At 51.5% G+C, this 21,790-nt stretch overlaps 7 protein-coding genes across 7 annotated transcripts; 4 read left to right on the plus strand and 3 right to left on the minus strand.

Moving 5' to 3' along the window:
* Positions 1–1,777: 1,777 nt before the first annotated feature.
* Positions 1,778–5,424, plus strand: ALT_3734 (putative 2-methylcitrate dehydratase (PrpD); the record flags this gene model as incomplete). Its single annotated transcript, XM_089599625.1, has 5 exons — positions 1,778–2,606; positions 2,655–3,233; positions 3,281–3,451; positions 3,811–4,236; positions 4,292–5,424. The coding sequence occupies 5 exons, from the start codon at positions 1,778–1,780 to the stop codon at positions 5,422–5,424; spliced, it is 3,138 nt and encodes a 1,045-aa protein (XP_089455963.1).
* A 181-nt stretch (positions 5,425–5,605) lies between these two features.
* On the minus strand, positions 5,606–8,016 carry ALT_3735 (alpha-ketoacid dehydrogenase kinase family protein; the record flags this gene model as incomplete). The annotated part of the gene is made up of 4 exons (XM_033556335.2): positions 5,606–6,806; positions 6,876–6,958; positions 7,727–7,799; positions 7,859–8,016. 4 exons carry the CDS (start codon positions 8,014–8,016, stop codon positions 5,606–5,608), a joined length of 1,515 nt encoding a protein of 504 aa, XP_033412226.2.
* Positions 8,017–9,141: 1,125 nt separating this feature from the next.
* ALT_3736 (urea carboxylase-associated family protein) lies at positions 9,142–10,139 on the minus strand (the record flags this gene model as incomplete). Its single annotated transcript, XM_033556333.2, has 2 exons — positions 9,142–9,344; positions 9,401–10,139. 2 exons carry the CDS (start codon positions 10,137–10,139, stop codon positions 9,142–9,144), a joined length of 942 nt encoding a protein of 313 aa, XP_033412224.2.
* Positions 10,140–10,691: 552 nt separating this feature from the next.
* ALT_3737 (GTPase BMS1) lies at positions 10,692–14,478 on the plus strand (the record flags this gene model as incomplete). The annotated part of the gene is made up of 4 exons (XM_033556332.2): positions 10,692–10,749; positions 10,849–10,919; positions 10,986–11,075; positions 11,155–14,478. 4 exons carry the CDS (start codon positions 10,692–10,694, stop codon positions 14,476–14,478), a joined length of 3,543 nt encoding a protein of 1,180 aa, XP_033412223.2.
* Positions 14,479–15,392: 914 nt separating this feature from the next.
* Positions 15,393–16,928, plus strand: ALT_3738 (uncharacterized protein; the record flags this gene model as incomplete). Its single annotated transcript, XM_033556331.2, has 2 exons — positions 15,393–15,959; positions 16,017–16,928. 2 exons carry the CDS (start codon positions 15,393–15,395, stop codon positions 16,926–16,928), a joined length of 1,479 nt encoding a protein of 492 aa, XP_033412222.2.
* An 816-nt stretch (positions 16,929–17,744) lies between these two features.
* On the plus strand, positions 17,745–18,507 carry ALT_3739 (putative lactoylglutathione lyase (Glo1); the record flags this gene model as incomplete). Its single annotated transcript, XM_033556330.2, has 2 exons — positions 17,745–18,401; positions 18,466–18,507. The coding sequence occupies 2 exons, from the start codon at positions 17,745–17,747 to the stop codon at positions 18,505–18,507; spliced, it is 699 nt and encodes a 232-aa protein (XP_033412221.2).
* A 211-nt stretch (positions 18,508–18,718) lies between these two features.
* ALT_3740 (CCCH zinc finger and RRM domain protein) lies at positions 18,719–21,231 on the minus strand (the record flags this gene model as incomplete). The annotated part of the gene is made up of 4 exons (XM_089599626.1): positions 18,719–20,151; positions 20,209–20,889; positions 20,957–21,075; positions 21,167–21,231. The coding sequence occupies 4 exons, from the start codon at positions 21,229–21,231 to the stop codon at positions 18,719–18,721; spliced, it is 2,298 nt and encodes a 765-aa protein (XP_089455964.1).
* Positions 21,232–21,790: the final 559 nt, after the last annotated feature.

Genomic DNA, 21,790 nt, shown 5'->3' on the forward strand with positions numbered 1-21,790 from the left:
AGGATTAGCTTGAAGCCATCGCAGTATCTCCGCTGCGGGGTAAAGTCCGTTTGACAGTGAGTACTGGCACGCTGCATTGGTTTGCTTATTTGTACGTGTACAAGTTAATCCTATTATAGGAATTGCTGAAGAAGACTGGTGTATCTTGAGGTTCTGGTGGGATGTTTGAGATTCATACTCGGTGACGGTTTTTTTTCATACACTCATCTTCCGGTTAGTTCAATTGTGAACCTGTCTTCCAGAATCAAGACAATCCTACTTGACCCGCCAAAATTGCCGGTATACCGAGGACGTAACAGATGATGTGGAAGTCCCCTTGAACACCTCTAACTGATCTGGGGAGTGAGTAAATGAGGTCTAATTGCTGATAACCTGACGGATCCGAAGCCTACGATGCCAGATGCATATGTCTGCGAGGGACTACCTGACAGTGTTGCTGCTGTTCGCATCTACGGGAAATTTGCCTTCCGATATAGCACTGAGAGGCCTTGCTCAGTAAGCTTTTTAGCCAAGATCTAGCGTGATCGTGACGTTGTGGGATGACATGGATAAACCATTGCCAGGGCCACCTTCACTACTAACAAGTGCATCGCAAAAGAGTCCAGTGTCTGACGTTTCCTACGTTGCTGTCGACTTGTTGCATGACATTATCACCGGTGGGAATATCCTCATGAGGGCAAGTCCATGTACTCAGCTAGTGAGCTGGGCCTCGTCCTATCGCTCAGTCACGTCTTTTTCGGCGACTGGTAATGACAAAGTAATCCGCCCGGGTTGATCGACGCCGTGAATATAGGAATAGGCCATGGCATGTGTAGTTAGACGGTTTAGTGGCTGCTAAGCTTCTTGACTACCTCTTAGCGGGTGGACCACGGTTGAAACTGGACTATCGTATAGTCCCTGCGATGTCCGATTGGGGATTAATAATAGGTTGATTGAAGTTGTCTTCCCAGCCATAAAACCAGTTTGTCGAATCGCTCTGACCGAGGATTCCCAAAACATCAGGTCAAAATGGAACCGAATAAAGCATGTGAAATAAGAATATTATTTAGGCTTATTGAGGACTGTAGATGATATATACCTGAAAATGCTGCTGGGGTGCCTGCGCCTATGACGTCGGCCTCGTCTGAGAGCCCGCTTTAAAGTCCACGCTTTTCGTCATACGCTAAACGATGAAGATGGTGATGGGGCAGAACATATAATTAGAGGTTGCTGAGGTCAGGATAAATCATGCTGCCTGTTCTTAGTTGTCAGTATGGCTCGCTAAGGTGAGATCTAGAACAGAGACCTTCTATACGTCATTCCCAGGACATGTCTCAGGCGCAGCAGTTATCTGACCAGCCTTATGACTCTACTCTTGTAGCAGTTTTCAAGCTGTCTGGAGCAGTTTTCTCAATCTGCCTGAGTTCCTTGGTCATTTGGATAATGCGCCAGCCAACGAGCGATAACCGTACCTGCTGCGACATGATCTCAGATAAGGTGTACCGACTATGCCACCACGACAAGACAGTAAGCTCAGAGCTTGCGATTGATCCAAGCCAATCACCGGCAAAGTTGTTTCATAAGCTGTATCATGAGCACAAACTGAAGGAGAAGCTCGTTGAAACCAAGCAGTCGACCGCTGACCGTCAAGACTCTCTGCAGAGAGCGTATGATTGTGGGAACTGGGGAACAGCAAAACCGAGTAATCTATTTCTTAAGGTTAGTTTGAATATCGCCTCCATCAAAGCAGTATTTATGGTAGGTATGATGAATTATTTCTGACTCGCATCTATCAAAGATGTACCATGATGCTCTCTGTACGTTGGACAAGAACCCTTTGGGAGGAGTCGTCTCTCCACCACTGATGGGCAGTCACGGAGTCGTTCCCTTGACCATTGTGGCCCCGTTGCCAGATCTGTGTCGGCATGCGGCGAACTGTATCGCTCGGGCTGAAAAAGAGGTATTCTTGGGAACCAATTTTTGGATATACTCCGATGCATCGACGCTCGTAACCAACGCGTTTCGGGAGCTGTCAAGACGAGCAGGCGAGCGGGGGAGCAAAGTGGTTGTAAAAGTGTTATACGACAGGGGAAATCCTCAACAGCTCTGGGATAATCACCTGAGCGTAGGTGAGAAGCAGTATGCGGATCCAAATGGCAAAGTCCGACTGCCACCCTCAAGTGAAATCCCCAACATCGACCTTCAAGTCACCAACTACCACCGCCCTATCTTTGGAACTTTTCACGCCAAGTTCATGGTCATTGATCGAAGGATAGCTTTGCTTCAGAGCAGTAATGTTCAGGACAACGACAACCTTGAGATGATGGTCCATGTCGAAGGACCCATTGTGGACTCGTTCTATGATACTGCGCTGATTTCGTGGGGGAAGGCTTTCAGGACGTCCCTTCCAATGCTGTCCTCTCCGGCCGCAAGCGCGGACATTCCCAGCTTTTCTGCTCAGCATTCACAGTCTGGATCTAATGAGGACCTAAGTTCTCCGTTACCTGAGCACACGTCTCAGGATCCTCATTATGATTGTGATATCCAGCACGAGGCGCAAAGGGTCAACAACGCGATTCGTCCCCGAGCAGGGGAATCAAAGACTCAAGCTGTCACTCGCCATCTGAGTATGTTTCCTGTCCCCGTGGATAGGCCGCAAGCTAATAATTAATCAGATACTACAATCCAGCGAGACACAACCGGCGACGGCCCAGACAGCGACCAGGAACCTCCAATGCGACCATACGTGACTCTACCACCTCACAAGCCATTCCCCATGGCCCTGGTCAACAGAGAACCCTGGGGAGGCAAGTTCCTCTATTGGTACTTAAGAAAGAATGGAACTGCTAACAATACTTCAGCGCCAAACCATACCAGCATCTACACTCCACAAAACTCAGCCTTCCTCTCCGCCTTCAAACACGCGAAGCACTCCATCTTCATCCAGACTCCAAATATGAACGCAGAGCCAATCCTGGAGGCGCTACTCGACGCGGTCCGTCGCGGTGTCACCGTCACATGCTACCTGTGCCTTGGCTACAACGACGCAGGCCAACTCCTCCCCTTCCAGAACGGCACGAACGAGATGATCGCGAACCGACTATACCGCTCCCTACATACAGACGAAGAACGCTCGCGACTGCGCATATACAATTACGTAGGCAAAGATCAAACCAAGCCGATCCACAATAAGTACAAAAAGCGAAGCTGCCACATTAAACTTATGATAATTGATGAGCGAGTGGCTATACAGGGTGAGTGCTACACGACCTCACAGATTGCACTTGTACTGACGACTCAGGGAACGGCAACCTCGACACGCAATCCTTCTACCACAGCCAGGAAGTGAACCTCCTCCTCGACTCACCTCTTGTGTGCCGTGCCTGGTTGGAACAGGTGAACCAGAACCAGAATACGGCGCTCTACGGCGCTGTGAGTGCCGAAGACGGGTGCTGGCATGATCCGGTTACTGGTGAGATGCCCAAGGGTTCTATTGGGGTTGACCCTGGACGCTTCAGTTGGGCCAAAGGGTTTATTGGTGCTGTACAAAGGGTGAGAGGTGTTGGAGGATTTTAATTTTGCTCATTATGGCCGGTATCTATTTGCTTTTACTGAACTATACTTTGCTTTGGCTGAGCTGCCGCCACCTACTTAATGTATATATATTCTTTTAGTCAACCTTGTCCATATCTAGAGATGTGTTGGCAAGTGATCGCTATGTCCATACGTTGGTGTATTATGTTGGACATGTACTACTGTCTGTGACATGTTTGAGCGTCGATGTCTTTACGTGATATCTTCAATGCAACCTCACGCTAGCTTTGTGCATAGGAGCCAAGATGGCTGATGAAGAGGCCCAAATAATTGAATCAAGTATCATTATCATCTACCTGCATTCCATTAACCTGAGAGCACACGATCATTCCAACAGCATGTCCAGCCCATACGACAAACCCATCGTCGACATCACCCAGTATGTATTCCACTACCGGATCGACGACGAGAAAGCTTGGTCAGCTGCACGCGTGGCCCTCCTAGACGCCATGGGATGCGCCGTCGAAACAATCTCCACGAGCGAGGAGTGCCAGAAACTACTGGGCCCGACTGTACCAGGCCCCGAGGCCCCGGATGGCTTCCGACTGCCAGGGACGAATCTCAGCCTGGACCCGGTCAAGGGCGCATTCGACATGGGCACTTTAATCCGGTACCTGGATCATAATGATGCGCTAGGCGGCGCAGAATGGGGTCACCCCTCGGGTAGCTAGAATTGTCCCCCATATCGAACTGAGTAGCACTGACGACGGGGGCATAGATAACCTTGGCGCCATCCTGGCTGTTGCCGACTGGCTATGTCGCTCCTCCGCATCAGGGGGGTACAAGCACACTGGGCCCCCACTTACGATGCGCACGTTGCTCACCGCGCTCATAAAAGCATACGAAATCCAAGGCTGCTACCAGATCGGGAATGACTTCAACGCCTTTGGCATCGACCATGTCATCCTTGTCAAGCTGGCCTCGGCCGCCGTCGTCGCCTGGCTCCTGGGTCTAACCGAGGAGCAGACGATGGCGACCCTGTCGCACGTCTGGATGGACGGCCATCCGAGCAGAGTGTACAGGACGGGCGCGAACACGATCCCGCGGAAAGGTTGGGCGGCGGGTGATGCGTGTATGCGCGCGGTGCATCTGGCTCTGCTCGTGCGTGCTGGACAGCCTGGTGCACGCACGCCGCTGAGTTCGGTACCGTTTGGCTTCTATGTGCGGACGTTTGGGGCGAGTGGGTTCGAGATGCCACGACCGTTTGGGGTGTGGACGATCCAGAATGTCTTGTTCAAGGTGATGCCGGTTGAGGGCCATGGAATTGCGGCTGTTGAGGCGGCGCTTGTACAGCTTGGTAAGCTACGGGCGAGAGGGCTAGGACCGGAATGTATTGCCAGTATTGAGGTTCAGACGACGCAAGCGGCAGAATCAATCATCAATAAGCGAGGGCCGCTGAATAATGCTGCTGATCGTGATCATTGCATCCAGTATGTGATTGCGCTCGCCTTTTTGAAGGGCTCGGCGCCTGAGGCGAGGGACTATCGAGATGAGAGTTACTGGGCCAGGAGCGAGGAGCTGGCTTCTCTGCGAGAGAGAATCTTCGTTCACGTTGACGAGCACCTTACGAGAGACTATTTGGATCTAAATAAGAAGAGTATCGGCTCTGCGCTCACAGTTCACCTGCAGGACGGTTCTGAACTGCCCCAAGTTCTGGTAGAGTACCCGGCCGGCCATGTACGAAATCCTGCCACAGCTCGAGCGGTGCAAGAGAAGTTCACCAAAAACATGCGGCTAATGTTTACCGAGAAGGAGATCTTGAAGATCCTCCAAGAGATTGAGAAGGACGACCTACTCATCATGGATTTCGTCGATCTTTTCGCGAGGCAATCATCAAGTCCGAGATTGTAGTGGCGATGCTGAAGCGAGGCGTCTTGTCATCAGCGGGAAAAGAAACTTTTATCTGAATGTCTCAATTTGACCAGAGTCGGGAGTATGTGGCACGTGAGGTAAATTGTGTTTGAATTGCTTTATGGCACCATTTATCACAGCGGTGAGCGCCAAAGCAACCCGTCAGGATCTCAATAGACGACTACTCAATCTTGCCAACTCCTTGGAGAGTAAGATAAACATCCGTCCCCCAGCCCCACAAACTCTGAATAGCGATACTGCCACCAAAATATTCCGCGTACGCTCTGCTAAGCGGCAATCCATATCCAAGTCCCGCAATACTGCTCAACTGGCCTCCACTAGCAGACATTGTGTTCAGAGCATCGAGATTTCCGTTATCCGACTCCAGCAGGTTTGAATCGGAGAACGTAGTGAAACTATAGGACCAGATGTTGGGCAATACCTCACGGGGGATGCCACCGCCTCTGTCCCGTATTCTAATGGTTATGCTCTGCGATGATGGTGTTGAGAATTTAATTGATTCATTTGCATCTGCCGTACCAACCACGGTGTCCATCTCGAAGCCAACATCGGCATCAGGGTAGATACCCGGGGCATTTGACGTTCTCCCAAGCGCATTGCGAACCTGATGGGTCGGAACGTCTGGCGCTGCAGCAATCGTAACTTCAATGGGCTCACGTTCGTTTCCTGACTCAATAACCGCGCGAAATGCATTTTTTAGAAGCTCGGTGATGATGTACTCGACATGCACAGGTACGTGCGCAAACGTGGCATCCGGTTGACCCCCGATCTTTAGCCGCGGCCGCACGCCATATTTCAGCTCACAGATCTCCCCAACGAAATCTTCGCAGACCTTCACGATGCGAGCCGGCTGAAGGGCCGTGTCAATCACACCTATATAATTAGACGGGACCGTGTTCTCAGACGGCTTCTCTGTTCTGGAACTGACATCACTAACTGGCTGCGAGGCAAAGTGAAGGGCCAGATGTTGCTCTGCTATGAGCCGGGTGCCAATCCTCGCTCGTAGATGGGTGTCTAGAAATCGAGTCACATCGGCTGGACTGATATATTTCCTGCATTCAAGAAAACCCCGTGCCAGTATGGGTATTGTATTTGCATGCGTGTGCACTAGGTCCGCCAGTACATCTGCGAATTTATTCTCCTCTTCCAGCGTTGTGACCTGCCGTTGCTGATAGGGCAGAAGAGTCGATAAGGAGTGAACGTAATTGTTATAGATTTTCGAGATGTGTGGGTTCGAAACGACGATGAAGGGAAGGTTCCGTAACGCTTGTATACGAGATGCCAGTCGGGCAGGTAGAAGGGACAGTGTGAAATTCGCGGACGCGAGTAGCGCCTCTTTTGATAAAGGCGGGCGTCCGTGCCTGAAGGGAGACAAGAGTGGTAAGAAATGATCAGATGTCTCAGAAAAAGAGTTGCAGTGCCTCACTCACTTGAGTAGATCTGCAAGCGTCAATGGGCATCTACGGCTAGCCGCAAGACGTGCGACTTCATCATTCGCGCCATGTGCAAATGGCTGATGTAGAGCCGACTCATGTTGATCTGGAGATGGTGATGTCCAGTAACATCGCACCTTGTAAAGGGAGTGGGAAGGCAATTGACCCTTTAGTTGATGCTTGTATCTTAGAGTCGATACCCTAAGAATTCTTGTGGCTGTCATCATGGTCGCTAGCCATCATGAACGGAGCTGAGCGACAATGGTTGAGTTAAGTCATTATTGATATCCAACGATGACTTCACCTTAACTCCGGATCGCCGTCGCAATGACACTTTACCGAAAATGGATATTGACACGTGAGAGGTATCCCCCTAAGCCATGATCGGCGCATAACATCGGATGTAGGGGTATGTCTACACCAGATGCAACTCTCTGATATGAGCGCATCAACATTAGTGTTTCACATTCAAAGTCTGTCTTGATACTCTGATCCAGTGGTGAATAGCCTTTGCCCTTCACTATACGATGCTCTTTTTCGTGCTCTACTGTGTAGTCTTTCATCTACCAGCTCCCAGTCGATGTCGGTTATGGAATAGAGGAGGACTCGGAGTCATTATCCCGCAGAGAATTACCACGTCATAAGTATACCAGTAGACTATCTATAACGCATACAAATAGCTACACATAACTGTAGCCGAGGCCCAGCTCTGAGGTTATGCTGTTCAGCTAGGGTATCATGCTCCGAAAATCATTGGGGTCCACCAAGTTCAGGTGCTAAGGAGGATGAACGACGGTGAACAGGGAGTCGAGAGCCCTAGTAGGCACTCTGCATCACTGAATCCTGACTTCTTGATCCTTCTCAACATGGACGTGGGGGTTGCTCTCGAGGATACCGACTTGCTCCTCTGGGAATTCAACGCTGATTGAAGGTCAGCCGAATAATTTCCAACTCTGCAGTGCAAAGGAACAATGCCATACGTGAACGCCTTGATGAGAGTGAACTCGTGCTTGATGGTTCCCCCTTGTTCCTGGGCTGACTTCTTTGCTCTGGATGGGAAGAGATAGACGTAAGCATATGCGGCTGGAAGTCGATCGTTAAAGGGGGCCTCACTTCTCCAGCTCCTCGGGTTGAGCATCTGGTTTCAGGGTGATCTAGAATATACAAATCAGTGAAAGCCCGTGGATGTTGAGACTTGTTACAAGTGGACGACAGACATTGTAGAGAGGCATCTTCAAAGACGCTATGCGGATGCTATTAAGGTGTTTAGTTCTTAACTGTTGCGACAGGCAGGAGATGACGATGCGAGAGTCTGGTCGGAACGGAAGGTAGTGAGCCGTAAGAGAGTAACAGAATGGGTCAGGTGGGTAACTTGAGGGGAGAGGGACGATTTATATGGCCTGCGGGGATCCCAGACTGGAAGTGGAAGGGGTCTGATAAGGAAGCAGCTCGAGAGGGGAAACTAGTATGGGAAGGCAACCACCTGTTGGTTCCAAAGTCGTGCCTCGGGGCTTACGCTATCAGAACCATACAATAATGAGCATTCAAACTATGAGTAAAAGACCTGATTCGTGGTGTATCTATCTAACTCACAACATTCTGAAACCTCTGCGTGATATGTTACAGCGATAGAGATTGCAATGCTGTTGTCATTGCGGGAAATCAGTGATGAATGTTTACACCCCACTCGCGCAACTACTACACTGCAGATGGAAGAAACCGTAACATAGGCATTAAACTTCTTTTCAGGTTCTGTGCCCTTGTGCAAGTCGAGCAAGATGACGCTATTCTGCCAACAAATTAATCAACGTGATAGATTCATGCACCCACAAGGCGGGTTGACAAGGCTCCGCGCATCTGCAGTGTAGCAGCACGATGACGATATCGAGTGAGCTGACGAAGGCGGGGCAATCGGGTCACGTGTATGTACATAAAGTGCTCTACAACCCTAGAACATCATTTCCGAATGCTCCTTTTGGAGGATTGTATAATAAATTGAACTGGTTTGTAAATTTTAGCTACGCAGTCTACAGTAATTGCAGAACTGCCTGCCATTTGTGGGAAATGTCGGCGCTGACTTTGGAAAGACGCTGTGATCTGGTCTCACTTCTTCAAAACGGAAACGAGCACTTGACTGTTCGACCAGGTGAAGTCCACTTCGCGATAGGAATAAAAGCATGAAACATGACGTTGTTCAGTACTCGAACTCAGATTCCATTTGCGCAGAGCTTCCTAGGAGGTAGAAAATGGGTCATAAACGCAACTATAGACCAACATAGCCACTATCATCGGTTTCCCGTCGTGGCATTTGCAACCCATGCAGGCCCCTATAATTGGGGCTCTCAGGCTGTTTCCAACCATCCAGTATCTTGGGATCAGCCAGCTTGTACACCTCCACACCCAACGGACGGGTAGTAGCTCCCATCTTCTCGCCCTTCTCCTCCCATCCCCATTGAGAGAGATCTCCTGCAGTTGACTTATTAGCATCCTGTACCGGTCTGGATTCAGTTTAGAACGCATACCTCCAGGGCAAGCCGACAGTGCACAGAGCACATCTACTTCGGCAAAGAACTCAAAGTATTCTCCCGGCTTAGCTGGCGAGGTCTCCATGAAGTACTTTCCCTGCTCATCCAGTCCCGTTACCTGAAAGACGTTAAGCACATCATGGACATCCAATTCAGTCAGGCCATAAGCCATGACCGCGCGCGTCAAGTTCGAGTGGCAGTGGAAGTCAAAGGTTTCTCCACCCATAAGCAAATTGACGTAGGGATCGCATCTGGTTCCAAGCAAATCATGGACGCGTCCACCCCATTGTGAAGTACCAAATCCTACACCCTCCTTCCGCTGGCCGTTAATATCCAAAACCTCATGCAATTGTCCACCATTCAGGGAGTCTCCAGTTATGGTGACGAGGGGCCGTAGATATGGCAGGTTTGACCACAGGCGGTCACCGACCGACACATGGGAAGCGTGGATTTGACGCGTGCGAGCAGCCCAAAGTCGCTCTCGGGGATTATTCGCATTCCAAATGTTGAGATCGCCCACTTGCGGCCCTTTGGGTGTAGTCAGTCGACAGACATGTCCGGCTGGCACCACCCAGGCCTGTCCGGAGCAGGGACGGATAGTGAATGATGTTTCGAGAATCCTCCCAGAATCGCTGGAAGCACTCTCCGAGATACTCCTATAGACTTGGGACGTGCCATACACTGCTGAATCCTTAGCCGCAGTGTACGCGGGTGGAGGCCGACGAGATGTAGACATTATTATGGGTGTGTTCGCTGAAAACCGCTGCTATAACCTTGACTCAGAGCCAAATGACGGTTTGCGCCAGCGGATAACCTCTGGCTTAAATAGGGGAGCCAATTCGGCTTCAGTCCGGAGGCGACCGCATGCCACATGGTATCAAGCCCCGCTCATTACCCCAAGAGCCCAGAACTGCCCCAAGTTTATCGGCGTTTTTGGTTACGAGATGGATACTGAACTCCGCCGTCTCTCCAGATATGCCGGGCCGGATCCTAGGGCACCGCCCTTATCGCGTATGACCGGCCCGGAGTGGGTCCGATAACGGCATGTCTGGTCAGGTGACGATAGTTCTGCCCCAGGCGATAAGGCCACAACTCTCAAGCAAAAACTTTTTTTTTGATTGATATCGGCGGGGAGAAATTCCGCGCCGGCAAAAGGAAAATAATTATTTGGGCCTAGCTTGATAGAAGATCAAGAAGAGATCGTCGGTTTTGCTTCGCTTTGCGCTGAAATCTTTTCATCAAAAAGGAAATTACTTTCCTTAGAGGTCATAGACCTCGAATTACCAAGATGGAGGATCAGGCGAACAGGGCGCATCGGCCCGCAAAGGAGAAAAAGAAATACAGTGGTATGTTCACTGCTTAACAAGCTCGTTATACAGATTCGACATGTTGGCTTGATATATTCTCTGTGAAAACAACATACTGATATGGTACTTGTTCTGCAGGTGCTAACCCAAAGGCATTCGCATTCTCGAATCCTGGAAAGGGTGGCAGACAGGCTGCGCGATCCCACGATGTACACATTCTTGCACCCTCGCCTTATCTCCGCAGAACTTGTTCGCTGATTCTTATACCAATCTAGATCAAAGAAAAGAGGCTACATGTACCCTTGGTGGATCGTCTGCCCGAAGAGGCTCCCCCGCTTGTGGTGGCGGTTGTTGGACCTCCAGGTGTAGGTTATTCCGCTTGATGATGACGACCGTCCAAAGAATGTTTGAGAAGATGGCTCTGACAATCATTCGCTTGTGCAGGTTGGAAAAACCACTCTTATTAAGTCCTTGATTCGTCGTTATACCAAACAGACACTTAGTACACCCAAAGGGCCTTTGACAGTGGTGACCGCCAAACGCCGACGGCTCACGATCATCGAATGTCCTTCCGACTCCCTCGCTAGCATGATCGATATTTCCAAGATCGCGGACATTGTTCTTCTAATGATTGATGGCAATTATGGGTTCGAGATGGAGACCATGGAGTTCCTCAACGTCCTGGCTTCCAGTGGTATGCCTGGAAATGTGTTCGGCATTTTGACGCACCTGGATCTTTTCAAGAAGCAAAGCACCCTTCGGGCGGCGAAAAAACGATTGAAGCACCGTTTCTGGAGTGAACTCTACAACGGCGCAAAGCTTTTCTACCTCTCTGGCGTGGTGAACGGCCGCTATCCCGACCGCGAGATTCATAATCTCTCCCGCTTCCTGTCCGTCATGAAGAATCCTCGGCCGTTGGTTTGGCGAAACTCTCACCCTTACGCGCTTGCAGATCGATTTCTAGATATCACACCTCCAACCCAGATTGAAGAGAACCCCAAGTGCGACCGGACCGTCGCGCTGTACGGATATCTGAGAGGAACGAACTTTCCCGCTCAAGGCGCACGAGTCCACGTTCCTGGTGTTGGTGACTTGACCGTTGCCGGCATTGAAGCCCTCCCAGACCCGTGTCCGACCCCGTACATGGACCAGCAACTTGCCAAGACATCTGGCAGGTCAAGCAAACGCAGACTAGGCGAGAAGCAAAAACTCCTGTTCGCTCCCATGTCGGATGTCGGTGGTGTTTTGGTCGATAAGGATGCCGTTTACATTGACGTCAAGACATCGAATTTTGAACGAGGTGAAGATGATGACAATGAAGATCGCGGCTTGGGAGAGCAGTTGGTAGTCGGTTTGCAGGGCGAGCGCAAATTGCTCGGTGAGGCAGAGGGTGGTGTCCGTCTCTTCAGCGGTGGTGAGGTTTTAGAAAAGGCGGAAGATGATGACGACAATGTTGGCAGAAAAGAGAGAAGAAAAGTTAGAGTTATGGAAGGAGAGAACGACCAACAAGAGCTGTCGGATGAGGATGAAGGGTTCGAAAGTGGAGAAGACGAAGAAATAGACGAGGATGGAGAAGGCGATGATCTCAGCGACGAGGAGGATGGTCTTGATGTCTCTGCCCCACCAGATTTTGAGGAGAACTTCAAGGAAAGGCAGAATGGCAGTGCCCATCGTGAAGAGGGGGATCTTGCCTTTGCGGACAGTGATTCCGACCTGGGTTCCATTTCGTCTGTTGAGGATCAAGAGCTCGAAAGCGACATCGACGAGGACGACATGGAGGAGGATGACGACGGCGCGCTTCGTTGGAAAGAAAACATGATTGCCAATGCGAAGGCCCTTCATGGCAAGCGACCAAAGTTCCGTGTTGCTGACCTTTCACGGATGATGTACGACGAGTCGATTGCCCCAGCAGATGTGGTGAAGAGGTGGCGGGGCGAAGACGATGAGGACGAAGAAACCGAAGCTGAGGAGCAGCAGGAGGATGAAGACGATTTCTTCAAGAAGACCAACACGGAGAAGGAAGAACAGTCCGACTATCGTGCTGTTCCTGAGTATGATTATGAGAAACTGGAACAAAAATGGCAAGATAGTGATATGATCGAGGCTCTGCGGAGTCGTTTCGCTACCGCTAAACTCTCTGGTGGGGATGACGATGATGACGACGTGGACGACGATGATCTCGATGATGCTTTCGACGAAGATGACGAGGGAGACGGCGCTTTCGAGGATCTCGAGACCGGTGAGGTGTTCAATGGACTTTCCGACGACGAAGACGGAGAGGAGCCTAAGAGGGAGGAGGGCCCAGTAGACCTAGAGGCCGAGCGTGAACGCAACGCGAAGAAGAAGGAAGAACTTCGACTGCGATTCGAGGAAGAAGACCGCGAAGGTTTTGCCAACTCGAAAGACAATGCGCGACAGGGAGGTGCAGGCGAAGAAGAATTCGGCGAGGACCAATGGTACGAGCTGCAAAAGGCGAAGCTGCAAAAGCAGCAGGACATCAACCGCGCTGAATTCGAAACTCTTGACCCTGCCTCGAGGGCCAGAGCGGAAGGCTTCAGAGCTGGAACCTATGCCCGGATAGTCCTCGAGAAAGTGCCCTGCGAATTTGCTACGAAGTTCAACCCTCGATTCCCAGTCATTGTTGGCGGTCTGGCCCCGACCGAAGATCGATTTGGTTACGTGCAGGTCCGAATCAAGAGGCACCGTTGGCACAAAAAGATCTTGAAGACCAACGATCCTCTGATTTTCTCTCTGGGTTGGCGGCGCTTCCAAACCCTGCCCATCTACAGTACATCCGACAATCGAACACGAAACCGCATGCTTAAATACACCCCTGAGCACATGCATTGCTTTGCTACATTTTACGGCCCGCTTGTCGCCCCGAACACAGGTTTCAGCTGTGTACAGTCGCTCTCGAACAAGACGCCAGGCTTCCGCATTGCGGCCACCGGTGTGGTCTTGAGTGTGGACGAACACACGGAGATCGTCAAGAAGCTGAAGCTTACCGGTGTGCCTTACAAGATCTTCAAGAACACCGCCTTCATCAAAGACATGTTCAACTCGTCGCTTGAAATTGCCAAGTTCGAGGGTGCTTCGATCCGAACCGTCTCCGGCATCCGTGGTCAGATCAAGCGAGCCCTCGCCAAACCCGAAGGATGCTTCCGTGCCACTTTCGAGGATAAAATCTTGATGAGCGACATCGTCTTCCTGCGTGCATGGTACCCGATTAAGCCACACCGTTTCTACAACCCGGTGACGAACCTTCTCGATTTGGACGAGGAGGGTAAGGGCGATAACGGTTGGCTGGGTATGCGTCTGACCGGTGAGGTGCGTCGCGAGAAGGGTATCCCCACTCCACAGAACAAAGACTCAGCCTATCGCCCGATCGAGCGGCCTACTCGTCATTTCAACCCTCTTCGTGTGCCACGGCAGCTGGCCGCAGACCTCCCCTTCAAATCCCAGATTACCCGGATGAAGCCACACAAGGACAAGACCTACATGCAGAAGCGCGCGGTGGTGCTTGGCGGAGAGGAGAAGAAGGCGCGAGACCTCATGCAGAAACTCACAACTCTACGGAATGAGAAGCAGGCCAAACGAGCTGCGAAGCAAGAGGAGCGTCGTAAGGTGTACCGCGCCAAGGTCGCGGAAAGTCTTGAAAAGAAAGCCGAGCGAGAGAAGCGGGAGCGTGATGAATATTGGCGTCGTGAAGGGAGGAAGCGGAAGAACCAGGATGCAGAAGGTGGGGGAGGAGGCAAGAAGCGCAAGTGAAGCAGCTCTGCTTTTGTTACCATGTCCCTTCGTCTTACAATATCCCATGGGTTTGTTCGGTTGTCAAAAGTCTGTTAAGTGGTACTGTCCATGCAGTATCCACGTACATATTGCATTGTGGATGGCGTTGTTTGATTCAACCTTCCGATCAGGAGGATATCTGTTCTTCTAAATACCTCAGATGTCTGTTATATATATATCAGCCAATATACAGTAGATCTTCTGATGTTACCGCATTCAGCCTATTGCTTCTATCTGAAAAGGCACTAGAGTGGAAAGCGGCACGTGATCGTGGCGCGAAACGCGTCCTCTCGATGATCCCCAAGTCAATTCCATGTCCAAGGAAGAGTAAGCGTCAATTGTTAATTTACAATCTTATCTGTGAAGGACATATATACCATATGCCTTCCGACACCAGTTTCCCTAGACTGTTGACAGACTTCTAACTATCCGTCCATTATCGGGACGTGACGCAGTGTGGGGACGGAAGTTGTTGACAGTTGAATCATCGAGTGGTTGATCCGGTCACCGGGGTCGCCGCTTGCACTGTCGCATTTCGCAATCACGCCTTGCGCGTGTATCGAGTAGAGCTGCAGGCTACAGGAGTACCTCCTTGCAGCGAATCTAAGCAGCTCTTCGGCTCGAAGACTTGTTCGAGCCAATCGCTCTCCATCTTGTCTTGCTTCCCACATCGCGGGCGGTGATACTGTCATTCGTGCCACTTGAGGTTGGCGATCGTCCTGGCTGGTCCTGGAAAACCGTCTGTCTGTCGCAGAACCCTTCTTGACGGATTGCTGACATTGGATTCTCGTCTGGGTTCGAAATTAAGACTTGCAAGGCAAGTCTTTGTCGGGGTTGGGGTCATTGGAGGTTGCCGCTCAGACAAGCCCGTTGTTAGCTACCGCTTGGTCGCTATGAGCGGGTCGCATGTTGACGTGCCGTTTACTGAGCCTTCTTCGGCGCATCTGACCTGTCCAAATGGCGGCTTATCTGCTGCTGGCGAGGACAATCACTCTGTCTCCGAAAGCGACAAAGTTCCCGACAAAGCTCACGCCGTTGCTAAGCAAACATCAAATCTCCCTCCGGCTCTGACACCGCAGTCCCCAGTGGCTCGAGGAGAGCCGGTTGGATCGGGAAGCAATCTTGATTCTTCTCATGGATCCAGGGGTCAATTGCCTGAAGTGGAGGCTTTCCCCGGAGGAAGCACTGCACTGTCGCAGCCCTCATTGAGCTCGCAAGGGAATAACTTGACTCGAGGCCTTTTCTCGCATAATCTTTCCAGTGAGCAAGAACATGATGTTGCATCAAGTTCAGGGACTCAGCGCTCGCCTCAGTTAGCCCGCAGTCACAAAAGGACCGCAACGGGTGAAATTAAGCCCCCGAACACATCAGTAGCACCTCCTAGTCCCGGAACGATTAGCGCGGAGAGGCATCCAGCTGAGAGTATCGGCTGGCGCTCGCGTGGAAGTAAGATCGCTGCGGTAAATTGGCCTTGTAATGCAATATTCTGCGTTATCCTGCTGGTGCTGATATCCTAGACTCAGTTGTCCGTTCACCTTCGTACTCGTTTGTCTTACGCCGCAGCCAAGATAGAGAAAAACAGGCAATCTCTCGAGGCGCAGGGGAAACTGCCGTTGGATTTACTACAAGAAAGCTCCTCCACTCCCCTAGTCATCGTCAAAAGTCCACCATACGCTGATGGTTCGCGCCGGCGAGACAACGACTCTCCAAGCGGTTCTCCTGTCTCCGCGCCAGATATGCCTATCCAGTCCAGTCTCTTCCCTCCGAACACACGGCTCTCACCTGCAGCGCGGTCAGACGATCTATCATCTGTTTTCCCATCAAAAAAATCTCCCGGATCACCATTCTCATCGAAAAGAATGTCGGCAACACCGAGACTCGCACCTCCCGCAGATATTGTTCCAAGTGGTAGTAGCAGCTCCCGCCGCAGGCGGCCGAATCCAAATCAAGCACTTGAAGCTTCACGCTACATCTCATCATTTGATGACAGGCAGCATCGTTCTCAGCATGGAACTACTGATGGTTCACAGAAGATTCTCGTTCCGGGAACGCCTCCTCTCCAATCGTTATCTCAGCCGACATCGACGCCGTATAACGGCCTGTCGAGGCAGTCAACGCATTCGCAAAATGCGTCAATGGAGCAAGACGCCATTGAAACCTTGCTATTCATGTCCAGTCCTGGTAATTCAGCTTACCACCCCAGTTCCCAGAGACAGCAAAGTACTTCGCACATCAGCCAAACATCACTAAGTACAGAATCGAGCACCAGCGGGAGTCAGTTGCAAGACTCTCAGGCAGCTGGGGAAGATCATCGTCGGGCAGGTCAAGCTCGGTACTTGGAAGCGCAAGCGGGAGACGAGATTGATCGCATGCTTGACCAGATGGAAGATAGCGACAGCGATAACGAAAGGAAACCTATATACCGTTGACCTCGCGGGTTCAGTGTTCGCATGCCTCCGTTGCCCTTTCCGATTGAGGAGACCTTTGTCCCATTCTTGATGGGCCTCAGAATGGGAGGTCCTTTCACCATTTTTTGCACTACTTCCCTTTCTCAGGGCCTCCTCGAATCTCTCACTATTCTATTTTGCATGGCATCATTTTTGGAGCATTTCCATTGCGAATTTTTTGGCCTTACAACATTGCATAATCATACAATACCGCTATATCTCAAAATTCGGCCATCTATTGAGAATTTGATGGGGGCCGTGGCAACTTCATCAGGGGCAAAAGCCATCTCTTAGGCGCTTTCGTGCTAGATCTCAAATACTCAACAGGCAGGGACGCTTGCTTAAGGCTGTACAATATTCTGGCATCTTTTCTGGAGTTTTGGCTTTGATATGAGCGGAATTCAGTTTCATGCAAGAAGCTGCATTATGACATTATGCTTTGCAGGTCGTCAAATCATCAGATTTATCGCCCATTGCGGGGGCTTTGGACACATTTGTGACTGGTATGCAGCATCATCGGCATTGGTGCATGTCCGCGATAAAGGCCAGCATTCTGCACTGCGATATCCCAGCGCTGGCTCACGTTACTTTGTTCGACTAACTTTCTTGGATAAATCCATCTGTCAACAATCTCATGATCTTCAGAATTGAAGTCTTACTACTGTGCATTTAATCTGTCCGGCATAATCATAACCCGTATTATCTGGTCTGTTGTTTAGCACCCCGCATTTCAGAATACTCCCATTTCTCCTCACCTGGTAGGGCTAAGCGCCCTGCAATACCAATCCAGCAACCGAGATGAGTGTAGACCAAGGCATAATCTCCTCAAACTCCTCAGCATCAATATCCTCCTCTTCTCCCTTCAGTCCTGGCGTCTTTCTCCCCGGCGGCCACAACAATGACCCCCGCCTCCCGGAAAACAGCCCCACGGCTGGCTACAAACTGAATCACTTCATGCTCCGCGTCCGCAACCCGCAGCGCTCACTCAACTTCTACATCAAGCTCATGGGCATGCGCACAGTCTTCACCATGAATGCCGGCCCTTTCACACTATACTACCTAGGCTACCCTTCCACAGCGGAAGACCGAGCTGACCTGCCCTCCTGGTCTGCCCGGGTCGCCAACCCCCCGGTTCTCACGCAAACCCCAGGATTGCTAGAACTGTACCATGTTCATGGGACAGAAAAAGCAGACGCGGAGGGCGGCTTCAACATGTCCACTGGCAATACGCCGCCGCATCTCGGCTTCGGGCACTTAGGGTTCACGGTCCCGGATGTTGCGGGCACCTTGGAGAGGCTTAGGAAGGAAGGGGTTCCAATTATCAAGGAGCTGGGTAATAGTTCGCGAGAGAGTGTGCCGTTGAGTTCGTGGGAGGAGGAAAGGGGAGTCGGTGTGGGCGAGATTCATCCGAATTATCAGAAGCTCTTTGATCAGATTGCTTATGTCGCTGATCCGGTAAGCTCATTACCCCCTCAAGGAATTGAGCAATGTGCTGGAGCAGGAAACTCACTCGTTGCAGGATGGATACCTCGTGGAGCTGATTCCTCAGGATTTACATTGAGGCTGGCAAGGCACACAAGGCCGTTTTAGTGGAACTCTTGACAATGTACAGTCTTCAAGGATGTATACACCTGAATGCAGGTCTGATGACACTGGGATAGACACGGTTCTCTCTGCAGAAATAAGCAAAGATCTAACTTCCTTTTTTAAGAATCACAACATAACGCCAACCATGATATCCATACATGATGCTCAAATGTGTCAATGATAGTCTACTCCACACCCCAGCTGTCATCCATCTCCGCAACATCGTAATCAACGTCGTGGTTTCCATCCTTGCGAGCATTGAGCTGATCCGCAGGCTGCGACGAACCCGCCGTAGACTCCATGACCGTATCTTCGTCCGAAGCCGGCTTAGTATCCGACCCAGGGCCCGAGATCTGAGCAGGCGCAGTAGCACTGACGGGAGGGTTGGGGACCCAGCTAAGCTGGACCTCTCCAACGGACGGGATGTTCCACGGCCCGCGCATGAATTTCTCGGCTTGGTAGCGCTCCTTGAAGGCCACGACGACAGTGCTTGGCTGTTCAGGGTGAGGTTCAATGGACTCGTACTCGCCGACGCCCTGGGAAGCAATTGTCAGTAATTGGACGATGTTGGTAAGACTCAGGGAAGGGAAAATGCTTACAATGAGGAACTGTCTCAGGGCTTCATCCTTTTCCGTATTCAATTCCACACCAGACACAGCGATCCGCTTGGGCCGGTTGTCGAGACGAAGAACACCGCCACGGCCACGGGCAGCACCTCGCCCACGCAAACTTCCGCGGAATGGAGGAGCGTACCCGCGAGCACGTGGAGCGAAGCCGCCCCGATAACCTGCATAGCCTCGTCCCCGACCACGGTAGGAGAACGGTGACGCGCCTGCTTCCGAAGCGTTAGGGTCGATTCCAAGGGTCTTGGCTTCGGCCTCGAGAGCCGCAAGCTGTGCGCGGAGCTGCTTCGTTTGCTCGCTTGCGTTTTCGTCGGCGGGGGACTGACTAGCTTCGCCATCGGGAGTCGTGCCGTTGCTCGTAGCGCTGGCGCCGAGCTTCCGTAAGAGCCGCTCCTTCTCCTCCTGCTGCTTCTTGAGAAGTTCCTCTCGCTGTTTCTCCAGCTTCTGTTTGGCCTCTTCGGTCTCCTTTCGTTTGCGCATTTTCTCCTCGTACGCCTTCTGCGCTTCTTCCTGCTGTCTTTGGAATTCTTGAGGATCGAAGACGGGGCTTTCGTCCATTGCGTCTCCCGCTGGTCGTTGATCACCGTTTCTCTCGGCTTTGGGCTTATGCCAATAAACCTTGACGAAGCGATTGTCAAAGATGACCTTGGGACTGGACCATGCCCGCTTGGCTGCTGCGTGGCTATCGTACGTGATCAAGGCCAGTTTCCTGTGCGGTTGTAACGAGATTTCAACGATCTCGCCGTATTGGGCAAAGAACTCCCGCACCGTTGCCTCATCGAGCTTGTCATCAGGGATTTGTTCTACAACGATCGTCTTCATTGAGGGATCGTCGCTGGGACCAGCGGCAGAAAACTCAGACCGACGTCCTCGGGGTCCAAAGCCGCCTCTATCGCCACCGCGGCCACGGCCACGACCTCGGTCACTGCCGCGCATCGGGCCTCCGTCTCGTCTTTGCAAGTCGACCATAATGGAAGCTGATTTAGGATCATATTCTGTAGGATCACTGATTAGCGCAAGTCCGCGCTCAGAGCAAGATGCTAATCGCTTACCGTCTTCCTTTGCCCCAGGGCCGGTATCATGCTGGTACGGGCAGGCCGCCCCGAGGTAGCAGATGCCTTGCGTCTCGTAGAAGGGGCACCGCTCAGATGACTTGGCCATCATTTGCTCCTGGGACTGACCAGCAGCACCTTGAGCCGCCATCGGCATCGGAGGCATGCCAGGCATCTGAGGGAACCCCATGCTCTGTAGGGCCATCATCGCTGCCATCGGGTCATTCTGGTCGAACCCCGGGAATGATGGTGGCATGACTGGGAACCCGGCGCCAGCAGGAGGGAACTGTCCAGGCGCACCCTGGGGTGCCCGACCATCGCGCCCCATCCAGTCGCCACGGCCGCCTCCGCGCCCTCGACGAGGTGTCTTGAAGGTCCGATTATGAGGCACATCTTCACGTTCCTGCTCTGTCTGGAAGCCCTCGTGGTAGGTACGCTTCCGGTTAAAATTCGAGCCGTCAGGTCCTGTGTGCGACGGGGGTGCGCCGCCCATCGGCGCTCCGTAACTACCTGTAGAAGGACCGGAGGCCACGTTGTACGGGAACGCTTGCTGGGGGAGGGACACGGGCTGTGGCAGATCATGAGTGAGGGGGGGCTGAGTCGGAGGATGCGAGACGGCCGGAGGAGCCTGCTGCTTCGGGCCAAAGGTGGCGAACAGCTCATCGACAAATTGCGTAGTATCTAGAAGCAGCGACAGTTCAGCAAAGAGAGCTCTGTGTCGAATGCACCAAACACGAACAACACTTACGCTCTCTCAAAAAGTCCTCCAAATTTTCCACCGACGCCTTCCTGATCTCATCATCGGGAGCATCTGACCGGATAAGCGCAAGTACGTAGTCCGCAAGCACATCTGAATCAGCGTCGGATCTGTAATTAAATGATGCCAATCGTGGTCAGCATTTCCGAGTTCCCCTATTATGCAATGGTATGCATGTGCGCTATTAATGGGTCGACCTACATGTCTTCCAACTTTTTCACCACCCATTTCTTCACCTCCGTCGCCTCGTCTTCGGTGAGCTGCATGTTCGTAGCTGAAACGAAAAGCCAACCTCTTGTAGGAATGCGAGAAGGTACTGAGAAGAGGCTCCGGCAATTTTCGAGCACGAGTGCGAATGTAGCTGACTTTTCGAAAACGAACTTGATTGGTGTCGTCAAACGTTTCCGATTGGATAGAAGGGGTCAAGATATCAGGCCTCCAGCAATATCAAGAGGTCAATTTAGGCCATCGTGCGAGTTGAGAGATGAGGGGCGTGGGACAGAGCTTTGCGCCTCGAAGCCGGGGAAACGCGAACGACGCGGATGACGGTGGAATCACGTGATCTATATCAGGGCCTTCCCTACTTCGTACAGAATTACGAGTGATCTCGACAGTTAAGGCCATCTCCAGGTGACGAGGTACGGCAGGACCGAATCTACGGAAGAATCTAAATGTGAAAGCACCGAGAATTTGAACTACTGAATGAAATTTTTCATGTCCAAGCAAAGAACAGCAAGTAAACTATTTAAAGAGCCCTCGCAGTCATAAACGTAACAAATAGATTATAGGAAGCCATAGCGAATGCACGCGCACACCTGGATTCTA

The sequence above is a fragment of the Aspergillus lentulus genome, assembly GCF_001445615.1.
Source record: "Aspergillus lentulus DNA, contig: Alt08, strain: IFM 54703, whole genome shotgun sequence".
NCBI lineage: Eukaryota > Fungi > Ascomycota > Eurotiomycetes > Eurotiales > Aspergillaceae > Aspergillus > Aspergillus lentulus.